Source organism: Nematostella vectensis, chromosome 11 (genome assembly GCF_932526225.1).
Source record: "Nematostella vectensis chromosome 11, jaNemVect1.1, whole genome shotgun sequence".
Lineage (NCBI taxonomy): Eukaryota > Metazoa > Cnidaria > Anthozoa > Actiniaria > Edwardsiidae > Nematostella > Nematostella vectensis.
The window spans coordinates 5,876,781-5,902,879 of NC_064044.1; the positions used below are offsets into that span (position 1 = coordinate 5,876,781).

The window sequence follows — 26,099 nt, forward strand, 5'->3', positions numbered from 1 at the left end:
AAGTTTGCCTTGCACATTTTTTCCTTTGGGCACGAACCCTTAACGCAATCATTCTGAAAAATAATACTATTAGCAAAAAGAGTACAACGAAGGGCTAACGCTAGGTCAGGGCAACCACTCTGTTTCAAAGAGGCGTCCAACATACCTTGTGTTGATTTATACCTTGTTATGAATATGGTAATGATGTTTGTCTCGCTGGTGTTGATGATAATGTGATGATGATGATCGGCGTGTTAGTGTTGTCGATGATCGTGATGATAATGATTGGTGACGGTTGTGTTGATGATGATGATGATGGTGGTGGTGGTGGTGATTAATTTGTTGATGGTAATGATGACAATGTCCAAACCCCTACGTCCAAACCATGAAAATGAGGCTATCTGCACACGTGCCTTGGATCCAATATAGACACTTCCTGCCTTTTCCTCGAAGTCCTCTCGGTGTTGCTGTCGGGTTGATGTGCTCGTCTGACAGACTTTAGTTTCGCGATCGTAATTGATTGATTGGCAAAAGTCACTGAAGTAGCAATTCAAGCCACATTGCTCCTCTGTAATATCTGTGAAGTTGGCCTCATTGTGACTTTTGAGTTGTTTTCCAGTTTTTACGTCGTTCATTGGCATAATCTTGCACTTCTCAGCTTTCCCTAGTTATTAATTTCGATTAATTATTAAAAAAACAGGTGGGTACGAATTCATATCAATCAATGGCTGGCGTTTTTCTAATTGGCCTAAAAGAGCCTGACAACGTTAGGGACTAGGCTCCATTTCCAAGATGGCTGCCACCAAAATCATAGTAAACACGAATTCCTGCAAGTTTACGTGGATAAATTTTCGAATTTTCGACAAAGTTCTAGAGCGACAAAATTAAAAGTGAAAAAAATGATTAAAGCGGACTCCCAAATATGTATGTAACGCCTTATGAAATAAATGAAATGACCGTGTGTGAGGTGGAAAAACGATAGTTTTTAAAACAAGATTGACTGATATGGGAGGAAATGATTTGTGTTCTTAAATCTAGGGCGCGTTTTTTCCCTTTCATTTTGGAATGGGAATAAATAGTAGAGAATGTTTAGAATGGCATTTAGAATGGCCTTTATTCCATTCCGGAATTGGAACGCGGGATAAACGAACGCGCGCTTTTTCTATTTTAATCCAGGCGCGTACACAGGAGGGTGCACAGGGTGCGCCCCCCCCCCCCCCCTTGTGCGGCCAAAAAGTGGGTCATTTCTTATTAAGAAATCTTCAAATACCATGCTCTTTCCATATAATACCTATGACTGCGCACCCTCCTCAGCCAATCCTGCGTACGCGCCTGATAGCGGTCTAAAGCAAGCCTGAGGGCTGTAGTGCCTGTGGCAGCACCTTTTCTTCTTCGTACAATACCCAGTGGTGACGTGGGTTGTATTTGTTAACTACCCGAGGATATTATGTTTATTTCAAAAAGCCTTAAGAAGAAATGAATTTTAAAGTTCTAAGATAAAATATACGAAGTGGTTACAGTACATTTCATCTCCAAACGGTGAACTTAAAAAGAAAAATATCAACTTGCAGTACCTAGTTTAGTATTTACCTTCTGTACGTAGTATACTTGTACATTGAAGCAAGTCATCAGAAAAAGGAAATGGAAAGGAGGATATTCCCACTTTGTCATCATCTCTTCGGGCGGATAACTCTTCAACTAACTTTCCTTAATTAACTTTCTTCGTGAATTTTTATATCATTGTTAGTGCGTAACGTATTTTCTACCAATCAACAATGGATATTTTCAAAATATAATGGCGAATTCCAATCATTTTAAAATAAGAACACTGAATTATCAAACTATGAGTTGTACGCTAATAGAGCAGACAGAAACAGAAAAATATATTTGATTAACATTCCTCGCTTTTGTTAATTTAGAATGGAAAAAGAATATCAAAAAAGCTGAGCGAAGTGCACGAATAGAGGAAACTTGGAAATAGTTTCGATTTATAAACCGTTTTTAACCTAGGGCTGTTTTTGTTCTATTCAATCTTCGTTACAAAGTAAAGAGACTTCTAGCTGAAAAAAAGATCAACTTGCAGTACCTAGTTTAGTATTTACCTTCTGGTCGTAGTACTTGTGCATTGAAGCCAGTCATCAGAAAAAAGAAATGGAAAAGAGGATATTCCTACTTTGTCTTCATCTCTTCGGGCGGATAACTCTTCAATTGACTTTCCTTTAATTAACTTTTTTTATCATTGTTAGTGCGTAATTTATTTTCTACCAATCAACAATGGATATTTAAGTGTTTAAAGAAAGGCTGAACTGTAGAATGACTTGTTTTTTCTCACTTATTGATGCTTTAAGGTAGATAGTTACCTAAAAAAAATAGCCCGTCCAAGGTTTTTCATTTTTTTTTACAAAACACGCGCGAAGTTGTTGTTTTGCCATTGCAAACTGTCTCGCGTTTTGCTCGGCCAAAGCCGGGCTTATGACGTCACAACCTTGGTACAGCTTCTCAAAATTGTTTTAAAACGAAAGCAACTTCGTTTTAAAATGACGGCAAACTCGTAAAAAAAAACGGGCAGTACTTGCACAGCCGTGGGCTGCTCCAACAACCACTATACAACACATGTGTCAATACATGCATCTCCAAAAGACCCGGAAATTAGTGAAAAATGGGCCCGATTCGTCGGGACTAAGCGAAAGGAGTTCTCCATCGGAAGCGCCACCGCTCTTTGTTCGAGCCATTTCGCCGATGAATGATTCAAGCGATCAAACCTGGGTCTCCCTGATGCTAAGGCCCCGAAATTCAAAAGGACACCGCATCCTACACTGCATCGGGAAAGAAAAGAGAACATAACGGAAAAAAGCTCGCAAGGGACACCGCATGTACTAAGTAAATGCATATTTACGACAATTACGCTGTGACAGACTGTGCGAGTCACAGCAAGTTTTGAGGTTGAGTTGTTTTTGTTACTATAGATGTTATTTAAATATAAGTAAAAGAATGTAATAAAACAGAATCAGCCTGGCTTTAGTGGTCATTCCTTTTCATTGATACATTTCTTTTGTTCAAAAATACAAAACGCAAAAATGAATAAGCAAGTATTTCACACAACGGCAACGCATTTGGCCTCAAAAGATCTACGCGGTCAGATTAACCAAAAAAATTCTTCACAGCATGGTAATAAAAGAACAATCTTTTAAAACAGTTTTATCGAAAATGCAATACACATGACAACATTGTATTCGTCCACAGCACTCACACCGATAGTTATTATAATAATATCGAGAACATGACAAAAATTGAAAAATGAAATTTGAGAAGATTTCAAGCGGGAAAAGTCAATAACAATAGCAATCGAGCGCGTTGGTTGAATGAAAGTTTGCCGTAAAATCGATTACAAATAATTAAATGTGTCATTAATCTATTAATACTCACATGAAACAGGATTTGCCTATTTTATTTAGTATGCCAAGCTTTAATCTGATATGATTCGAAATAAAACAGGAAATACAGGGAACTGAACAGGCAAATTCGAATGTACAAATTGTTTTGACAATCTCTACGGCGAACAAAACGAACGAAAGCTATCTACCGATAAATAAAAAACATTTTTATTTACCTCAATCCCACTTCTCCATGCTAGATTCATGCGAGTCCATATTTATCAACCTATGCTACTTAATCGACAAGTACCTCTAATGTTCAGTCATCATTCAGCGTTGAAAACAACACTTCCAATTCCATTCCATTCCATCGAAAACATCAATTACTATACTTTACAAAGATATTGTATAAGCTATTGAGTTTCTTAACGGGAGGTAAGGATAATTCAGAGATGATAAAAATGAATAATTTCATAATAGTCCGTTCAGGGAGGTAAAGGAGTCTTTCGTGATCCGAGATCGGACCCAAATTTGCTCCGTGATTCGTGAAAACAAGGAAATCGTTGCCCGTGATTCGTGAAAAATATACGAAATACCCCAAAGTCTCAAAGCATGCTTTCATTCTTTTTAGTAACAAGATTTTTGACTGCTGCTAGCTTAAATTGCTAAAAGTTCTAGAACTATTTATTCTCTCTCTATTTATTCTCTTAGATAAAGTATTCGAAATACACCAAAGTCTAAGAACCCGCTTTCCTTCTTTTTAGTAACAAGATTTTTGACTGCTGCTAGCTCAAATTGCTAAAAGTTCTAGAACAATCCTGCCTATTTGTGGTTACAGTACATTTCATCTCCAAACGGTAAACTTAAAAAGAAAAATATCAACTTGCAGTACCTAGTTTAGTATTTACCTTCTGTACGTAGTACTTGTACATTGAAGCAAGTCATCAGAAAAAGAAATTGAAAAAGAGGATATTTCCACTTTGTCATCATCTCTTCGGGCGGATAACCCTTCAACTGACTTTCCTTAATTAACTTCGTTAATTTTTTAACATTGTTAGTGCGTAACGTATTTTCTACCAATCAACACTGGATATTTAAGTGTTTAACATGGCGAATTCAATCATTTTCAAATAAGAACACTGTGAATTATCAAACTGTGAGTTATACGCTAATAGAGCAGACAGAAACAGAAAAAATATATTTGATTAACGTTCCTCGCTTTTGTTAATTTAGAATGGAAAAAAATATCAAAAAAGCTGAGTAAAGCGCACGAAGAGAGGAAACTGGGAAATAGATTCGATAAAAAAACGTTTTTAACCTAGGGCTGTTTTTTTTTTATCCAATCTTCGTTACAAAGTAAAGAGACTTCTAGCTGAAAATTTCTTGATCAAAAGGTCACAAAAATAAAATAAACACCTGGTGAAGCACGCGGGACGCAAAAGGATTGTGTGCTTGGAATAATGGAAAAATATTTAACACGAACCAATTTTTAAAGCTTCCTCCATGTTGCCAGGGCCTGGGGGAAAAGACCACGAAAATGCGTGGCAAACAATTTTTTTCCTTTGTTTAAGGGTGTTGGAACATATCTCGTTACTAAGCGATTCGGTTGTTAGGCGCGACGCGATCATCCGGGAGCTTCACACTTTTAGGCGGGAACATCGAATGTGGGAAAACAAGTTACGGGCGCGCGACATTCCTAGCTTGGAAAACAAACGCCGAAACCGGCGAGAAAAACAGCAAATACTGTAAAACAAAAATAGGCAAGCGTGACTTTTCACCTAGGGCACCTTACTTAGCGACCTGAAGTGCTGATCTGAGTTAGAAAAGAGTTGTTTCAATGCGTATTTACTGGGATACCTGTGGTAGCCAAGTCATAAAATACAACTGTTTTTTTTTTCTCCGACAAGTCTGCAAAACTGCGCAATGCACAGGAAGCCCAAGCTCCAATTGTTGGTAAGACTTCTCCGACTGTGATTACAGTCCGCCGTATTGGAATTTGAAATCTCAACGGAGACTCGCTTGCATTTGTGAAGTTAAAAAGTCAAGATTGACAATTTCATTACTGGAAATGCAATGAAAGCCTTGCCATCTATAATGTTGCTGAAGAAAGTCGTACTCAACTTGGATTTTTAGCCCCGTATTTCGTCGGGGAGGATTTTCAATTCTACACGAGATGGGGCGATTCGACTAGTCCAAAATACTGCTTAGTCGGTTATAGAATGTTTTAAGACCTTAAAATGCTCTATTCATCCAGAAATGAACTAGAGTAGAGGTAATCTCAATTGCCTATATTAAGTTGTCTACTTAAAACACTCATCAATATTCAATAGACATGTTGAGCAATCGGATGTCGTTCTTCGGACACGTCAATAGGCTTTATACCTAGCAATACACCAAACAAATCTAAAGCACGGGAAGGGAATCGAAATCGTCTCCAGGGAAATATTGGGGTACAATAGAAAAACAATGACAGAATAACGAACATGAAACATTATATAAAGCTATCATGACGTCATGAAGGATTATATAAAACCCTCATGACGTAATGTAGCTTTATATAATGTCGCATACAGCAGATTTGGCAAATAAACAACAACACACGTAAGATCACAAACAGTAAACTACTTTGGAGCAATTGCAGAATACCCCCCCCCCCCCCCCCCAAGCTATATGTTTTCTAAAAAACTCGTCCCCACGTCCACGCGTCCCCATGCTTCCATGTCACCAGTACCTCCGTTAACTCGTTCTAACATGATCTCGTCAACTTGTCCTCTTGTCAACTCGTCAACTTGTCCTCTCGTCAACTTGTCAACGCGTCCTCTCGTCAACTTGTCAACTCGTTCTCTCGTCAACTTGTCAACTCCACCTCTCGTCAACTTGATCGTAGAACGGAGTTATGATTACAATTAAAAAGAGCTTAGTATCTCAAGGTATTGTAGAACAAAGTTATAAGTACAATTGAAAGAAACTGATTATTTTTTAGGATTGTCGAACGGCGTTATAATTCAAAACTAAAAAGAACTTAGTATTTTAAGGGATTGTCGAACGAGTACAATTCAAAACAGTTTTTAGCACTTTTTGGGATTGCTAATAGAAGATATGAGTACAATTTGAGTACAATCAATGTTGCAAATATAAATGTTGTAAAAAGGAAATTACTTAGTTCTGGGAAAATAGCCCCAATAACAGAAACAATTGAAATATAAAAATAAAAAAATATGATATTCATACACCAACTAGTGGAATAGGTATCGCATGTCTCAACGCAACTTCTGAGTGGGGGGGGGGGGTATTCTGCAATCTAGCTACCACTTTAGTCCTAGTAAATAGCAAAGTTAACAATCTACTTCAATTATGGTATGTTTTAGATACACTCTCATAAACGGACTCCATAATCAAACAGTTTTTAAAGTAACTTAGCTGTTTGGTAGTCCAAGAGTCCCTTTGCCAGATGGCAGCTTCATTTTGCTCAGAGAATCTTATAAATCTAGGTAACTTTTGACAAATTAGGGTGTTAAGGTTCTTATTCATTCATCATATACAAAAACAGTCTAGAGTCAGAATACTTGCTGTCTTTAACTTTAACAATAGCAATCAGTGCTGAATACAACATACAAGGACATGTTGTAATTAACTACATCATACAAAGTACCAAACATTTATACAAATAAGCATCTTTTCTTTTTTGTTATCAACTGTAAATCAGAATTTGACAAAAGATTTGAGTATCTTTCAAATAAAAACCTATTTGCCCCCACCAGGTTGATTAGGCTCTTATAAAAAGGGTGTTTCTATTTTATTAAAAAAAATGCCAAATTTCAGCCTGTTTTAATCCCTAGGTCCTTATACGCGGGTATGCTTACTGAAGAGCCTCTGATTTCTCAAATCTTGAAATAACAGGCCCGTACCCAGGGAGGGGGGGTGGGTGCAGGGGTTGCGAACGCACCCCTCCAACAACGGCCGAAAGTCCACTTTTTGTTCTCAATAGACGTGCTATTTATATACAAAGCTAGATCACTCTAGTATATAAGCTAGATCACTCTAGTATGTAGCCAAATCCGACAACAAACAAGGCATAAAAAACCCTTTTTTGTTCTTTCGGAGGTGGTTAGATTTTTATCAGAGAACTCCCTCCCACCGCCGTAAAAATTAGGTCCACATTTTCGGATCTCGCATCCCCCCCCCTCCCCCCCAAAGAAACATCCTGGGTACGGGCTTGAATAATGCAAGGCGTGGTTTGTTTAGGAGAAGAAATGAAAATGTAACATTTTGGAACTAAAATACTATAAGGGCACGTGATTAATATTTGTCAGCCATTGCCTTCTTCAATTGCAAACAATAATGAAAAAAAAACCGAAAACATCAATTCTTATACTTTACAAAGATATTTTATTAGCTGTTGAGTTTCTTAACGGGAGGTAAGGAGAATTCAGAGATGATAAAAATGAATAATTTAATAATAGTCCGATCAGGAAGGTAAAGGATTCTTTCGTGATCCGAGATCGGACCCAAATACCCCAAAGTCTCAAAGCATGCTTTCATTCTTTTTAGTAACAAGATTTTTGACTGCTGCTAGCTTAAATTGCTAAAAGTTCTAGAACAATCCTGCCTATTTATTCTCTTAGATAAAGTATTCGAAATACATCAAAGTCTAAGAACATGCTTTCCTTCTTTTTAGTAACAAGACTTTTGACTGCTGCTAGCTTAAATTGCTAAAAGTTCTAGAATAATCCTGCCTATTTGTGGATATAACAGTACATTTCATCTCCAAACGGTGAACTTAAAAAAAAAAAAATATCAACTTGCAGTACCTAGTTTAGTATTTACCTTCTGTACGTAGTACTTGTACATTGAAGCAAGTCATCAGAAAAAGAAATTGAAAAAGAGGATATTTCCACTTTGTCATCATCTCTTCGGGCGGATAACCCTTCAACTGACTTTCCTTAATTAACTTCGTTAATTTTTTATCATTGTTAGTGCGTAACGTACTTCCTACCAATCAACAATGGATATTTAAGTGTTTAACAAGGCGAATTCAATCATTTTCAAATAAGAACACTGTGAATTATCAAACTGTGAGTTATACGCTAATAGAGCAGACAGAAACAGAAAAAAAAATATTTTTGATTAACATTCCTCGCTTTTGTTAATTTAGAATGGAAAAAGAATGAGCGAAGCGCACGAATAGAGGAAACTGGGAAATAGTTTCGATAAAAAACGTTTTTAACCTAGAGCTGTTTTTTTTGTATCCAATTTTCCTTACAAAGTAAAGAGACTTCTAGCTGAAAATTTCTTGATCAAAAGGTCACAAAAATAAAATAAACACCTGGTGAAGCACGCGGGACGCAAAAGGATTGTGTGCTTGGAATAATGAAAAGAATATTTAACACGAACCAATTTTTAAAGCTTCCTCCATGTTGCCAGGGTCTGGGGGAAAAGACCACGAAAATGCGTGGCAAACAATTTTTTTCCTTTGTTTAAGGGTGTTGGAACATCTCTCGTTACTTAGCGATTCGGTTGTTTGGCGCGAAGCGATCATCCGGGAGCTTCACACTTTTAGGCGGGAACACCGAATGTGGGAAAACAAGTTACGGGCGCGCGACATTCCTAGCTTCGAAAACAAACGCCGAAACCGGCGAAATAAACAGCAAATACTGTAAAACAAAAATAGGCGAGCGTGACTCTTTACCTAGGGCACCTACTAAGCGACCTGAAGTGCTGATTTGAGTAAGAAAAGAGTTTATTTTTTATGCGTATTTACTGGGATACCTGTGGAAGTCCAGTCATAAAATACAACTTTTTTTTTTAATTTTTAAGTCTGCAAAATTGCGCAATGTTTGGATGAGGCTCTGAATTCTATAGTCTAGCCTTTTTCTTTCTAAGATAGATTCTCTATCTCTTATTGAATGTCATATTTTTAATTAAACATTTTAATGAAAAATGAAACATTTGCAATAAGAACTAGAGGATTCTGTTTTGTTTGATATTCTATATCCTATCCATTTGACTTAAAAATATTTTTGTCTAAACAATATATAAAGTAGATCTTATTGTTTATTTTGCACTTCAAGAAATAATTGTCATGAACAATGAAAACAATTATACAGTACTTACATTATGGCTCATTTTGGGTCTAACAGCAAATCCAGCTCCACTGTGACTTTGTTCTCTTTGCTAGCCTATACCCACTACCCCCAAAAAAATATTATTTGGTGTTATAGGAATAGGATATTAAATACAAAATGATACTAGGCTGCTACCAATTAAATATGTAAGAGTTAATTACCGAGAGCCGAGGCAATAAGCGATATGCCTCGGGATGTATACGCTAATTGCCGAAGGCTCGAGGTAATGAACTGACTTATTACAGATTGACAAAGGTTTCCACGCAAAAATGTTTTTCAGAATCTTAATCTTTGAAATTAAACCCCGTTGAACAAATAGTGGTGTGGAGGATTCAAAGGCCATTAGCATATATATCGAAAAGTTATTTCTTCTGTTATTTGTACGGCAATCACATCGTTATGTGCTAAATAGGGAATTGATTTAATTGCTTATTATAATGCAAATATATACCTAGAATATTCACCTAGGTGACCTCTACAAAGCTACATATTGATTTTCCGATATTAAGATTAAAAGAAATTCAAATAAACGGGGAAAAAAATAAATAGATAAAGTTGTGCCGAAATTTTTTTTTTGGACAAAATCCAAAACGCATACGTATCTTGTAGGCACCCTCACAAATAAAGCTACATTTATCTTTGCAGATACTTCAACAGCTAAGATTATAGATTTTTCTATTGTGACGTCATCGCATGACGACATCACCTGATGACGTCATTGTAATGTAGATGTTCATAAACAATGATGCCATGCCTAAATTCATTCCATTTCACAAATGTTTGGCGGATTTATAGGTCTGGAAGTTTTCCTAGCAACGGCCAACACCCTTAAGGAAATGTGTGGGATGTAGCCATCAATTTTACCCAACCGGCTATTAGAATGCCATCATCATCATCATCATTTTTTTATTCTTAACAAATTCTTATTTACAAATGTAATTTTAATTACATTTACATTACATCTTAAAAGACCCGAAAAACATCCCTCATTTTATCCACGCGTTTCCCTTATGTTTCTTGAGATAATATGACTATTAAATATTAAAATATATTCCATCTTAATCGAAATAAAAATAGAGGTTTCTGGTGAATAGGGTAAAAACAAACGCGCGAAGGTGTGTGTGCTGTCTAAATACGCGTCGACCAATCAGAATCACTACCCGGATCTTGGCAGTGTCACGCCATCCAGTACGTTACATCCCAGTTCGTTGCTCAGACTCTCGCTCAAGTTTCGATTAGATTTTGAGCGAGGGTCTGTTAACTCAGGCTAAGCGCGCCTGTACAATGGTCATCCGCAATTCAGCGGCCATTTTGATGGATAGACTGATTACATTTTTTTCCTGTAGTGGCAACGCCGAGCAAACTTACCCAAACGACTAATACGTAACATAGCTCGTGCAATCAACAAATGTTTGTTGTCTGTGCTAAGCGCAGATGATTACAACTTCTTGGAACCTGTAAGGACCTCAGTTGCACATTTAGTAACTGTCTAATAAACACCTGTACAATGGTCATCCGCTATTCAGCGGCCATTTTGATGGATAGACTGATTACATTTTTTTTCTTGTAATGGCAACGCCGAGCAAACTTACCCGAACGACTAATACGTAACATAGCTCGTGTAATCAACAAATGTTTGTTGCTGTGTTAAGTGCACAAAGCATTTGCACACGTTTTTAGAACAAATTATTTATTTGTAGTTGATGAAAATGAAGCTGGTGCGCAGGGTGCGTGCTCACCCCCTATTGTTTTATTTGACATGCATTTACATTTAATACACATGGGGAACATAATGGGGTGAACCACATGATTTTGTAGGGTCCCTCGCAGCCGTTCCTGGTGTCGCTAAGAACAACGGCCCTGCAAGAAACTACTTATTTAGGGAAACTATAGCTTCGTTCCCTGGCTTCTATTGGCTGAGCGGCTTGTCTGTAAATGACGTCACTTTTGATTTGCCGCTCGCCGTGGTGGAATTGCCCGTTAGACAGCTTATCGCAGGGAATTTTTTACCACAAAGGGCAGTCACAGGACACCTGGGGACGAGGCTAGAGAAACTATTGCCTTATCTTTGATTGAATTTAGTATGGACAACTTAATGTTTAGATTATGTTTTTTTTTCAAAATTACTTTTATAGATAATAGAATCAAGATGTGGCTGACAAAGTCTCTTTAAGTGGGGCCACTGCAATAGAGTGTTCACAAAGAGGTGCCTGTATCATCTTTGTACAAAATCCTTTTTTAAAGCTCTCAAGCTATCTAGGCTTTAGATCCGTACACCTCCACTCTAAACGCCGGCCAGCTATTGTAAGCAGTGGGAATGAACCGGATAAACCGTGCATTGGTCGGATTGGCGAGGGAGTTGCTTTTCACGTCTGTCTCGCCCACGTTCCCTATGAATTCCTGTAAGTAAATGAATAGCAGGGTTAAGTATAAATCATGCCATCATTTCAGGCATCTTGTAGTTTTCTTGTGATTCCTGTGTTCCGCACTAACATTGTTCTACATACATAGGCTCTTGGGGTACATATAAGGCAGTCCGAATATGTAAAAAGGAATCTACTCTTACTCTAGGAATGGCATAATCCAAAATGGCAGACAGCTCCAAGTTTTTATAAAATATACGCCCAGTAGCGGATCTATGGGGATGGTTTAGGGGGTTTAAACCCCCCTTTGGGCTGCCAGAAAGCCATATGCAACAAAAAAAATACAACTCCCCCCCCCCTTTGTCACTGAGCCAACCTCCCCCCCCTTTAGCGAACAGCTAGATCCGCCCCTAACGCCTACCTTATCGGCGCCATTTTCTTGGTAGATACTCCATGCCCCTGTCTCTAGTGCGAATGAAAGCTTGTATCTGGTGGTCCAATCATCATATACAGTATGATAACCCCCTTGTGTATCTACGGCACAAACAATGTACACGGATATCATGTCGACTTGTAGGTAGTGGTCACCACTTGAAGAGCTCGGTTCCCAAGACTTGGCGTGGTTCAGTCGACCATAGCGAGCGTCAAAGCCATTGTAATTGGATGATGCGCTGAAGCTACTGTCCGGAATGGTGGCATCACTTTCGAGGCCAATAGCTGTAATTCTGCAGGTGATGTTTAAAACTACACAAGAAATATCGATTACTATCATGACAAACAGGATCAGGATATTGTCGTAAATATTGTTGCAGCTGATGATAATAGAAGCGGTAAAAGTGACAATGATAGTGACGAGAATTATCATGTTGGGTATGGTAATGTTTCGCGGTGGCGTTTTCTGACAATGGCATTTTTTTGCTTATGATGTTGATACTGATGATAATGATGATAAATGAAATCACTCTCCAAGCCTGGCGTCTAACTAGAAAACCTAGCGGTTATATTAGGCCCTAGGTATCTCCTTTGTATGTATATTTTCCCAGTCACTTTTCAAAAATAAAAATAAACATTTATATATAATAATAATAAAGAAAATGTAAAGAAAGAGTTGCGAAATACAATTGTATTGCATTGTATTTTATTGTATCACTGTTTTTGAGGCTAACAGGAAATACCTATAAGGTGCATATGAAAATACCTATAAGGTAAAAATGAAAATACCTATGAGGTGCAGATGAAAATACCTATAAGATGCAAATGAAAATACCTATAAGGTAAAAATGAAAATACCTATAAGGTGAAAATGAAAATACCTATAAGGTGCAAATAAAAATACCTATTAGGAGAAAATGAAAATACCTATAAGGTGAAAATGAAAATACCTATAAGGTGAAAATGAAAATACCTATTAGGTGAAAATAAAAATACCTATAAGGTGAAAATGAAAACTCGATTAGGGTGGGGTTTTGGCTAGGATTAGGAATGGGACGGTATCCAACCCCACACTTTGGGACTACAGTATGTAAGAGGAAATATTGTACTCCTTAACTTTTGACAGCTGTTTATTTGAGTACTTACAATCTTGGCAAGTGGCGCCTTCATAATAGCGTGTGCAATTACAGCTAAACCCGTTCAGTCTGTCGATGCATGTACCACCGTTCCGGCATGGGTTACTTGCGCATTCATCAGTGTCTGGCGATTAAAGCGAGATATCATCAACATCATTTTATTCATCATCATCACCACCATTGTCATCATCATCATCATCATCATCATCATCATCATCACCCCCACAATCATCATCGTCGTCGTCATCTCCTCGGTGACTGTCCTTATTGCCTCCGCCACCCCTCCTCCCCGGAATGCACTAACGAGTCACTTATCTTGGTATCCTCCCTACCAGGGCGCAGTAGTACAATTTGATAAGTGATAGCAAAATAGCCTGTTTCAGTTCAGCGCCATTTCTGTAATAATTTCTGCGGACGTGGCCAAATATAGTAAATGCCCTAGCTAGGATATGGCGATTACCTTACTTAAAGTTTTCCTTACCCATAATGCTCAGCGCTGCACATGAACAGGACATCCTCGTCAGGGACCAAGAGCATGCTCCTTGCAAACGTGACCGGCTCTGCAAGAAAGAAAATAAAATACAGAGCCTATCAAATAAATATCCTATACAAATATCCTATACAAATACCAATCGGGCGTGGAGTTTTTCTTGTTGTTGGACCATTGTCTCCGACTACACTCTTTTTTATGTGGTCTAGTTTTTAGTAAAGACTCAACTGTTTTTATTTTTGGAGCATATTAAGGCTGAAAACGTGTGGATGTTCTTAAATTTATGTGACATTGCATTAACATTAATGGAAAAATACTTTTACTTTGCAAGACTTTATAATGAGATATTTTTTTCTTGCGAGATTTTTTATAGTGAGCGGTGTACATAAACAACAGCGACGCCTGTTCATCTGGCTTATCATTTTAAAAGATATGACATTTAATCATTGACAAAACGCCTTGCAACGTGAAGTCGACTTTTTGAAAAAAGTCTTCACTATTTGACGACTATTTTCCATCGCACGCGCAATGCTCCTAAAGACACAGTTTGCCAGAGCTTCGGTCCTTCCGGACCGATAGGGTGTCGTTATTAAATATTCGAAGGGGCGTGGTCTGGCGTGGGGCGTGGTCTGGGCGTGGTCTGGCCAAACTATTTTCCCTGTACAGCCCAGCTCGCATGCAAATATCGGTAATGGTATGTATATATGCGTACCTGAGGTAACAGAACTGTTTGCCCTGTACAGCTCAGCTCGCATGCAAATCTCGGTAATGGTATGTATATATGTGTACCTGAGGTAACAAACTATTTTCCCTGTACAGCTCAGCTCGCATGCAAATCTCGGTAATGGTATGTATATATGCGTACCTGAGGTAACAGAACTCTTTGCCCTGTACAGCTCAGCTCGCATGCAAATCTCGGTAATGGTATGTATACATGTGTACCTGAGGTAACAAACTATTTTCCCTGTACATCTCAGCTCGCATGCAAATCTCGGTAATGGTATGTATATATGCGTACCTGAGGTAACAGAACTCTTTGCCCTGTACAGCTCAGCTCGCATGCAAATCTCGGTAATGGTATGTATATAGCGTACCTGAGGTAACATAACTATTTGCCCTGTACAGCTCAGCTCGCATGCAAATCTCGGTAATGGTATGTATATATGCGTACCTGAGGTAACAGAACTCTTTGCCCTGTACAGCTCAGCTCGCATGCAAATCTCGGTAATGGTATGTATATATGCGTACCTGAGGTAACAGAACTGTTTGCCCTGTACAGCTCAGCTCGCATGCAAATCTCGGTAATGGTATGTATATATGTGTACCTGAGGTAACAAACTATTTTCCCTGTACAGCTCAGCTCGCATGCAAATCTCGGTAATGGTATGTATATATGTGTACCTGAGGTAACAAACTATTTTCCCTGTACAGCTCAGCTCGCATGCAAATCTCGGTAATGGTATGTATATATGCGTACCTGAGGTAACAGAACTGTTTGCCCTGTACAGCTCAGCTCGCATGCAAATCTCGGTAATGGTATGTATATATGCGTACCTGAGGTAACAGAACTGTTTGCCCTGTACAGCTCAGCTCGCATGCAAATCTCGGTAATGGTATGTATATATGTGTACCTGAGGTAACAAACTATTTTCCCTGTACAGCTCAGCTCGCATGCAAATCTCGGTAATGGTATGTATATATGCGTACCTGAGGTAACAGAACTCTTTGCCCTGTACAGCTCAGCTCGCATGCAAATCTCGATAATGGTATGTATATATGCGTACCTGAGGTAACAGAACTGTTTGCCCTGTACAGCTCAGCTCGCATGCAAATATCGGTAATGGTATGTATATATGCGTACCTGAGGTAACAGAACTGTTTGCCCGGTACAGCTCAGCTCGCATGCAAATATCGGCAATGGTATGTATATATGCGTACCTGAGGTAACAGAACTGTTTGCCCTGTACAGCTCAGCTCGCATGCAAATATCGGTAATGTAGGTCTTTGGCACGAGTCGGATGAATCGCGCGGTTATTGGTCGAAGGAGGGTGTGCGTGGTGGCCATGTTTCGACCAACGAACCCAGGAACAGCTATAAGGACGATAAGGTATATGAGCACGTGTGGTGAATAAAGAACATGGTAGAATTTCAGAGCATGTGATACAATGATTAAAGCACGTGATACAAGGACAAATGACGTTTGAATCGGTGTCGTGCTTTTGCCGTGCAGCACGTCAACTGCTGCAGCCGCGCTTAGCAGGCGCGTACCCAGGATTGGCTAAGGGGGTGTCAGTCATAGGTATCATATGGAAAAAGCCTAGTATTAGAAGACTCCTTTTAAGGAGAAATGACCCAATCTTTTTGCCGCCAAGGGGGGTGCGCGCGCACCCTGCGCACCCATTTGTGTACTTGCCTGCTTGGTGCCGTGCCGAACTTAATTGATTCAGACGTCGAACTGTTCATGTGCCCAATCCAAACAATTAGATTCGGTACGGCAGAAGCGCGACGTATGAAACGGGCCTCAGAGATTACGCTATTTTCACCTTATCCTCTCCATTCTGTATGTACGGAAGCCAGCTAGTGCCGTCTGAGGACGAGGCTAAGTACAATGACGTCACTCTATGTAGGCACTGGGGGTCGTCCTGATATGCGCATGCGTGAGGCTGAACAGTAAACTGAAAAGAAGACAATCGAGTCGTGTTTGTCAGTTTGCACCCACTTTCAAAAGGATGGCTTGTTGTTTTGATTTAACAAAATCAATACATGTACTGATTTATGTAAAAGGCGAAATGTCTTGGGCAATAACCTTGAAAGCATAAACTGGATCGGCTTATGCTGACGTATGAACAAAAACCCGAATATACACTTGTTAAGATGCATTAGCCCAGCGTAAGCTCTTGCTGTTTAAACATGTTTTTTGACCGCTCAATGGGCATTAACAAAAACAATAACGGATACGAATAGGGGTGTAAAGAATAGAAAAAATGTCGCCAACAAGTATCTTACATACATCACTATATTGCATGCTCATTTTATGTCAAATTTCTGTCGACGACGAAGGGCTAACGCTCGAAACGTCAGCGCAACTACTCCCTTTCAACCTTGTGTTGATTTATACCATGACTACACCACGCCTACGCAGACCATCTAGTTTTTCTACAGCTTGCCTGTAGTTTTTCTAGTTAAACCATGTGGCCTTGGGAGCTTGATTGAGGTATTCAAATAAAGACTTTTACTGACGAATATTTCGGAGCCTTAGAGAGTGGCCACTTGATAAAAGGCGACCGCTTAAAAGGTGGTCGCCTAATATAGGCCCTCAGCTTACCCCTGTTATGATAGTAGGGTTCTGTAAGTCCACTTGAAGATACTGCAATTCGTCCTTGATGCCTGTGCACCAGCCCGTTTCGTTATTCAGTCTGGCCGCAGGCGGATCTTTCCCAACAGCGCTGCTTGAAGCTGTGATAGAACTATCCGGAATATGGTAAACTAGCCCTAGGTCATCCACTGGGACAGAAAAATGAAAAGTAAGTAAAAATGAAGATAATTGATGGTTGTTAAATCAAAGGTTAGTGTGATCGTGGAGGTAAAGGTGAGGTCATAGCTTAAACGTAAAGTTGAAGGTGAGTATGTTGGTAAAAGTGGAGGTTAAGTTAGAGGATGAAGGTGAATGTCGTGGTGAAGATAGAGGTAAAAGTGAAGGTAAAGGTGAAGGTTATAGTGAAGGCGATGGTTAAGATGAAGGTAAAGGTGTAGGTTAAGGTAAAGATGTAGGTTAAGGTAAAGGTGAAGGTAAGGGTGAAGGTGGAGGTGATGGGGATGGCGATGGTGAAAGCGATGGCGATGGCGATGGCGATGGCGATGGCGATGGCGATGGCGATGGCGATGGCGATGGCGATGGCGATGGCGATGGCGATGGCGATGGCGATGGCGATGGCGATGGCGATGGCGATGGCGATGGCGATGGCGATGGCGATGGCGATGGCGATGGCGATGGCGATGGCGATGGCGATGGCGATGGCGATGGCGATGGCGATGGCGATGGCGATGGCGATGGCGATGGCGATGGCGATGGCGATGGCGCGTGCCCTATGTTTAGCCCGATATAAAAGAAAAAAACATGTTTTTTCTCTTATGGCGTTATGTAAAAATAAGAGTGCGCGCGCCTATGTCGTTATGTCGATATGTCGCTAGTGTGCACTAGGCATAACACGACAAACAATTCAGGTAGTAAAATTTTAAAAAGCATAAGACAGTCTGATATAGGAAAATGTTATCCTACAAGGTGGTTCCAGTGAATAACTGCCATAGAACTCGAACTGCGCTCGAGGGTCCTTCCTGATCAAAGTGGGTAATATCCTTAGCATACGTGCTTGAATGGGACCAACCATTACATTAAATACGACCTCGATCCCTTCGTTTCCCTGTAAGACCTGAAAGAAAAGTAATTATAGTAAAACTCAAAACAAACAAAATAACATTTCCCATAACTTCAATGATTCCAAAAAAAAAAGCTTCTCGCTTTCCAGAATACAATGCTTTATATCACCTTATCCCTTTAACTCCCTTGTACGTCATCACCTATATTCTTTTAACTCCCTTGTACGTCATCACCTATATTCTTTTAACTCCCTTGTACGTCATCACCTATATCTTTTTAACTCTCTTGTACGTCATCACCTATATCCTTTAAACTTCCTTGAACGTCATCACTTTTATCCTTTAGCTCCCTTGTACGTTATCACTTTAATCCCTTTAGATCCCTTGTACGTGAAGCTTACCTTTATCCCTTGTACGTGAAGCTTACCTTTATCCCTTGTACGTCATCACCATTATCCCTTTAACTCCCTTGTACGCCATCGCCTTTATCCCCTTAGCTCTATTGTACGTCATCGCCTTGTTATTCCTTTCAGCTCCCTTGTACGTAAAGCTTTCCTAAATCCCTTTAGCTCCCTTGTTCGTTATCACCTTTATCCCTCTAGTTCCCTCGTACGCCATCACCTTTATCCTTTTAGCTCTCTTGTACGTCAATTTAGCTCACCTTTTACTCCCTTGTAGGTCATTGCCTTTATACCCTTAGCTCCCTTGTACGTCAAGCTTACCTATATCTCTTCAGCTCCCCTTGCACGTCATCACCATTATCCCTTTAGCTACATGTACGTCAAGCTAACCTTCTTTCCTTTGGCTCCCTTGTACGGCTTCCAGTTTAATCCATCGGTGCTGAACATTAACTCAAACTCTTTTATGTGCTCCGAAGACCTGCCTTTAGTAGCAATCTGGTTGAAAAGCAGAATTTGTGAACTGAAAATGCACAAGCACAAGCGCGGATCGAAATTTGTCCTGTTGAGGCTTGACCAAATTTTCCAAGAGGAGTGGGGAAGGGGAATCTTATGATGATTCCCTCTTTTTAGAGCGGGGGAAACTTTTGTTTTCACATTGTCCACAAATTAGTCATCATCAATTTGAGATCGCCTCATGAATGTGATTCTCAGCAAAAAAATATTGGTGGCTCAGGAAGTTGAGGGAGGGGATACACTCCAAAAGGGGAAGAAGATCAACTCCTTAAAACATTGCATCAGATGATGGATGCTCCGCAACTGTCAGCTTACCAGTTCCAAGTCCACCAGTCTTTTAAAATCGAACTGTGCGTACAACCCCTTGTCTTTTCTGAGATCTTTAGGAACTGACCATCCTTGATATGATGATTGGGGATCATTCAGCCGAGCAAAATGCAGTGGTCCGAACCCAAATGTTGGATTAAAAGCAGACATGTGCAGCTGGCTCTCTTTGATAGCGCCGTACTGCATCCCAAGTGCTGTGAAGTTTGGAGAAGCTACGAATGGATGGTGTAGGTCAAAGTGATATTAGAATTTAAGAGGCATGCACGCGTGTATAAAAATATTAAAACATAAAGAATGTCGTACAAAAAAAAATCGTCTCTGTTTACATTATCCAGTTGCAATAAATAAAAAGGATCCAAAATCCCTTGAAATGAATGGTATGCGGTGGATCTTAGTTGATTCTACTCTCTGTAATTTCAAGTACAGCCTTTCCCGTAACATAAAAGTACAATTTTCAACCCAATTACATAAATGTCCCATCTAACCAGTCTAATACTTTTTTAACCTAGTGAAAAATTATTTCCACAGTATTTCCTGGGCCAGAAATGCACATACCTGGACGATACATTTCCATCGAATAATCCAACTGGACTTCTTTCTTCGAGGAACACGCCGTGTTATTCGCCTTATATTCTACTCTAAGGTGCATGGTCACCCTGTTAAGTTTGCCCTTATCCGTGGTCTTTTGCAGGTCGAAGAACACATACATGCCTATAGAAACCATCTTTGACTGCTCTAGGGCTTCATACTGACAAACATAATGAAATTAAGAAATTTAGTCAGGGGTCGTATCAAGAAGCTAAGATAGGTGATATCGTTGTGGCACTTGGGCAAATTCTACACCCTAAGGGATAGAGTATGAGTATATATATAACCATCATTCATGAAAAACATTGTAATATATGACAAATTGCAACACACGAATACATACATACTTTAGACAAAGCTAATATGGGGGAGGGGGGTGAACGAATCACGTGAGACAAAGTTTTGATTGCATTTTGAATGTCCAAATCTCATATCTCATTATCTTAAAGATTATATATGCTTTAGAAATAGAATGGGGTCGGATAAATTAGATTTCGACTGGCACTATGAAATCGCGTGACTTTATACTTACTCGATAAACACGTGACCCTGTCTGGTACCCAATTTCGTTCCATTCTTGGGCGTAATCTCTGATAGACGTCGATTCGTAGGACAGTGGGTATGGAAGGTATATGCAAGCTCTGACGTCATAGGCAGCCCCTTTTGACAGGGCTGAGTGACGGCACTTGAGTCTGATCTGTGTTAAATTCCTACAAAGACAGAATTGCTCATGATTTTGCTAGATGCTAATCATTTGGTATTTGATACTTCTTTTTATTTTTTTTCTTCGACTGTAAAAATGTATTGATGCGGACTCCTTCCCCTCTCGGATATGCTGCTCTGGAAATCTTATAATCAAATTGGATTCCTGTGGTAACAAAAACGATTGTTCCTCGGGCCCTTTCAAAATGGCTGCCATAAGGAGAAAAAACGGCAAGTGCCGTGAAATTTCTGAATTCACAGACAGGGGCGTACGTCTATAGGCCTGTAGTCACTGGACTGCAAAAAAAATTGGCGAAAAAATTCAAATGTTTACTCATTCATTTTTATGTACGTAATTTTATATATATGATGAGGAGAAAAACTATAATTTTCTTATTCATGGTAGTCCACAGATGATTTCCAAACATATTGTTATGTCGTTTAGTGCCATGCGACGACTGAAGTCCTATCTCAGATCGAGAATGACAGAGGATCGTGTAATATTCTCAAAAGTCTAACGCATTGCCGCCAATTTTCAACCCAAAAGCGGGAGCTATGAAATCTTCACGGGGATGCGGGATGAGGGGTAAAGGTGTAATTAGTAATTTAATTGTAATAAGTAATAAAGAGGAGGAAGATGCAAATAATAATAAAGAGGAGTGTAAAATTAGCCGTAGCAAAGGGTGGGTTGGAGGGGGGGTTACGGCACTGGGGACACGTACCTTCCCCAATAATTCCAAATGACCAGTAGAGGCGTGTCTGTGAATCCAATATTTCCTTATGTTTTTGTACCCCCACCCCCCTTTGTCAATATTTCGAGGCCTACTACAAGTCTGTAAAATGGTGTAATATTTACCCTGGGAAGAATGGGCCGGCGGGAACTGCTTTTACTGGGTCGCATTCTAGAATAGGTTCACATCTTGTCATGGTCTGCAGAAATACAGTAGAATGATAAGCGTTAGGTTACCGTCTCTTACGGTAGTTGGAGAGGTTCGCACTCAGTCAAGTCTTAGTTGTGAATGATTGACGACTACGAAGCGAAGACTGAGCTATCCCTTGCAAATGAGGAACCCGAAAAAAAAAATTCATATTCTAGTTTTATGGGTAGCGATGGGTACCTATCGCAAAAATTTTGCAAAGTCTCGGAATCTCGGCGTTTTTAAGCAAGTCTCGAAGTCTCGTTTTTTTTATTTTTTATTTTTTTCAAAATTTTAGGGTCTCGGAGTCTCGTTTCTTTTTCTACCACGGTCTCGGAGTCTCGGATTTTTAAACGCGATCTCGGAGTCTCGGATTTTGTTTAACACTATATGTTTTATGTTGTTACTGGTTTTCCGTTGTAGCAAGATGATTGTAACTCTACTTATTCTTTTATCAACTGATATTTATGACATACCTCGAGCAAGTTATCCAAAAACAAGCTCGGAAAAGCTCGGGCTCGGATTCCGGAATTTGACAAGTCTCGGGCTCAGATTCTTAAACGCGGGTCTCGGCCCCACGGCAAGTCTTGTGTTTACCCATGGATACCCCTAGTTTTGAATCTCCTTTCAATCGAGCTTGTGATTCGCACAAATTCTCATTATCTTCAAGTGCACTAATTTAAGTTAATTTGCTTTCATTAATAGGGGGAAAAAATATTTCTGTCTACTACCCAGAGGTGAGTTTGTCAAATGTTTGACCGAAAGGCATTGCGAGACCTCGCCGTAAACCCTATCGTCGGTATTCGTTCGTTACATGTTCGTCACATTTCGGCGGTGCAAGTGTAGAACCTTGGCAATCCGGTTGCGTGTGTCGCTATTATGACACCAAATAATGAGGCAAACATGCATAAGCACCAAGATTTAACAACAACAAAGAACCAGCTAGGCCCCAGCGTTGATATTGTAAAAGTTTTAAATAACCCATGTTATAAATGTTTTATGAATGGGACAGTGGGAAGAACAAAGAAATAGGAGAACATGGCTATAGGGCACCCTGAGCTAATTTTCTTGTTTTCTTTCCAGATTTTTCCGGCTTTTTTTTGACAATTATACGATTAACATTCTGAATCTGAATCTGCGCTCTCGCAATTCAGCATCTAGCAGCGATGAGAGTGATTAAGTTATTCCAGTTTATTTATCCAGTTTTTTATTTAATCTAGCCATTTTTTTGTTTAAGATGACGAAAGGCTTTTGTTTTGTTATTGTCTGTAAATCCCAACGACAAACGGTTTCTAGGGCAAAAAATAAGAGGACCTCAATACTGAAGCTAATTCAAATGTGATTTTCTTCTTTTTTTTTCTAAACAAAATTATAAATTCAGAAATTCAAGGTATACATGCAGTTAGTTAGCTTTTAAATGGCTAAATCTTAAAACCAAGCGTTAGTATTTCTCTAGAATAATAAAACAAGCTGTTTTGAGATTGTACCATCAAAATGTAAAATGACATTTTCATGAAAAAGACTCCTCTCTTTATTTACTGGCAATTATACCAATGCGAGACACGTTGTCTATAAGGTTCGAAACCCTTCCCTAAACTGTCGCGGTGTAAACAAGATGGAAGCTCCAAGGACACAACCTATTTTAAAAGTTACTGGGAAAGAAATATCTGTTTCTTTTTCCCAGGAGGGACCCTTCATTTTTTTCTCCAGGCAGCGAGATATTAGGCCCCTTTTTTCCCCAGCCAGCAGTGGTTAGGCATTTCAGCACATGAATAATTGCCCGTATAACCGATCGGGACGATTTTTTCCCCCAAGCATCCGCTCCAGCGCCCCAAAAATATTCCCAGCACAACTAGTTCGATTCCACAGACTTGTCAGCAGAACCATTCGGGACGATTTTTTTCCCAGCAACCGAGGGGTCTAACATCTTCCCAGCCAGCATAAAAACGGGCTGCGGAACAGATCCGTTTTGTGCCCTTGAAGCTCAACCCATAATACCAGCAGATACAGGTCGCCCGTTGTTTTTGTTTTTTTATTCGAAGGCTTTACGAAATCTTTTGAAAAAAAAAATGTCTCATTCTCATGCCATGGTGTGTTGAAAAGGTCTCCACTGATGTCAAAATCAAACAAAAAACTCTGTGCGACCTATAGCGCCATCATGGATCAAGCTCCATGGTACAAAATGGTTGAACTTGCAGAAAAAGACCTAAACTACGAACTTACCAGAATACTCATCCAGACCCAGGCCACTGCACATAGGAAGCCCACAGAAAACCCTCCCTTCAACATGCTTACGAGTTCTGTTTTACATGGAGCCCAAAACTTGCCGATAGGAGTCAATCTTTTCATGGAATATGAGTTTGGAAGAGCTTCGCCCCCGTCTGCTTATTAACTCTGTTGCTAAAACAGGTGAAGCAGAGTTATCCAATAAACATAACGAACTTTATAGCGCTCTGAACGACTCAGCGTGAGCGGGGTATCAGTTTCAAGGTTGCGTAGCAACGATCCTTATCCAATTAAAACATCTTTCAGTAAGCACTTCTGTTTTGTACTTTGCTGTACTCAAAGAAGCGGCATCTGTTACTTGTATAATGACAGAGAGTGAACCCAGTGTGTGTGACAGTAATCCTAAATAGTTAATATGAAATATCCGTATAAATATTGTGGTTCCGCGCCAAATTCGATGTTTCGAGTTCGTCCATGGCGAAGGAGAGCGGGAAGCGACCCGATCTTAGTTTAAGAAGAGTTTACAGCGATTCGCTCGATGCATCAAATGCGTGGTACGCAATCAATGTCGAACCAAAAAATAATCAGAATTCCAAAGGTGAATTTCCTATCAGGTTTGCCCTCCTGCGCTCCACCTCAACAAGAGGTCTCACTACACCGAATTCGTTTATGATGGTAACCGGTGAATCAAGGTTACGGGGTGCTTTCAGTCAGCGGGACGCCGGGTAACCCAGTGTCGATATGATACACGCGTCATAAAAGAAGGCCAATCACGCCGCCATTTTATGCTCCCGCACAATACCGAGTTCCTCAAAGAATCCATTTCCATCGGCTAATTCAAGCAAGTAACTGAGAAACTTTCAATCAAACATCATTAATAAAGTATTAGACTTCAGTCGTGGATGATTATTTCGAAGTTTTCTTGTAAATGAACCGCTGTATTTTTAATTGTAAACAATAACAAAGGAGTCGACATTCTTTAATGGAAAGCTTAATAAATGGGAATACAATAATCCTATTTGTTTCCAGGTTTGATAATAAGGTTCATTTTTTTTAAAGGTTTTGATCACACCCTTGTTTTCAGCCAATGACACCCCTAATGTGTCAAAACTATCCGGTATATCGTATTAACTTTTTATGGCTAAGGTTAATATACCTACTTTTACGACATCATAATGTTCGTTGTCACTTATTTCAATATCAATACCGATCCCGCTTTTAAGGCTTCTCGCCTTAAACAAATATGATAGTCAATATCCTCAAGCTGCACTTGCCTTGGATTGCGTTTTAGAAACAGATCCTAAAAAATATTTTTGCCTCCCTGCCTTTGAGGAAACCACAGGGAGCCCAAATTCCATAACAATATTTGCCTTTTGATACCGTGTATGTGATCCACTCCATTGGTGTATCTAACAACATAAGTCTAAGAGGCCTAGTTTATCTGATTTAAATCTAGGGGTGGTAAATTAACCCATTGACTCCTCAACCGGCCTGTACCGGCTTTGAGAATTACCCTCAAGTAGTTAAGACCAGCGGTCTGAGTTCGTCGAGATTTCTCGGAAAAATGAAGTTTGGGTGCCCTAGCTCAAAATTAAACTGGTAATAGGTATGGGTGACCATGATATCCTGTGAAAGTTTGAATCAATTTGGATAAATATTTTTGGCGATAGAAGCCGAAAAGTAATTTTTCGTCTCCCGCACCCGGATTTGAGACAATTTCGTGGTTGTTAGAAAAAGACTAAAAACCGGTTCGCAACGCGTGATAAAACAACTGCAGCTTATATAAACCTAAAGAATGGATAATAAGGAACTCCCAGGCTGAAGGATAAGCTGTTCTGTCAGCACCTTATTATTTTACGCGATTTTATTTTATTTTATGTTTTGAGATGACTTTGAAAAGCCTTGAAATAATCGTGTAATATCGCCGATGAGATGTGGATTTGGCAAAAATGTTTGCATTCATCGAAAAGAGCATCATTTCTACTTTTGATATGTGAAATAAAATTTAGGGGCAAATAAAATCCGACTTTTTTTACAACCGAAATATGACCCCCACTTGACCCTAATTATAAACAAATGCCGACACTCACTTTTTAATGCCTCGCTACCAAAAACTTATAAATAACAATTAAAACTCCCAAAAAAAAGG

General features: G+C 39.5%; 2 protein-coding genes across 2 annotated transcripts; both read right to left on the bottom strand.

Annotated features, from left to right (window-relative positions):
- Nucleotides 1-11,151: 11,151 nt before the first annotated feature.
- On the bottom strand, nt 11,152-14,654 carry LOC5501041 (EGF-like repeat and discoidin I-like domain-containing protein 3). Its single transcript, XM_048734556.1, has 5 exons — nt 14,612-14,654; nt 13,891-13,969; nt 13,420-13,541; nt 12,263-12,585; nt 11,152-11,878 (listed from the first exon to the last, which is right to left on the bottom strand). The coding sequence occupies exons 1-5, from the start codon at nt 14,652-14,654 to the stop codon at nt 11,735-11,737; spliced, it is 711 nt and encodes a 236-aa protein (XP_048590513.1). The 3' UTR covers nt 11,152-11,734.
- On the bottom strand, nt 13,878-24,486 carry LOC5501348 (EGF-like repeat and discoidin I-like domain-containing protein 3). Its single transcript, XM_048734282.1, has 11 exons — nt 23,948-24,486; nt 21,664-21,737; nt 20,638-20,815; nt 20,073-20,265; nt 19,506-19,729; nt 19,068-19,172; nt 18,179-18,329; nt 17,225-17,403; nt 16,443-16,574; nt 15,838-15,990; nt 13,878-13,969 (listed from the first exon to the last, which is right to left on the bottom strand). Exons 1-10 carry the CDS (start codon nt 24,071-24,073, stop codon nt 15,931-15,933), a joined length of 1,422 nt encoding a protein of 473 aa, XP_048590239.1. The 5' UTR covers nt 24,074-24,486; the 3' UTR covers nt 13,878-13,969; nt 15,838-15,930.
- Between the last annotated feature and the right edge of the window lie 1,613 nt (nt 24,487-26,099).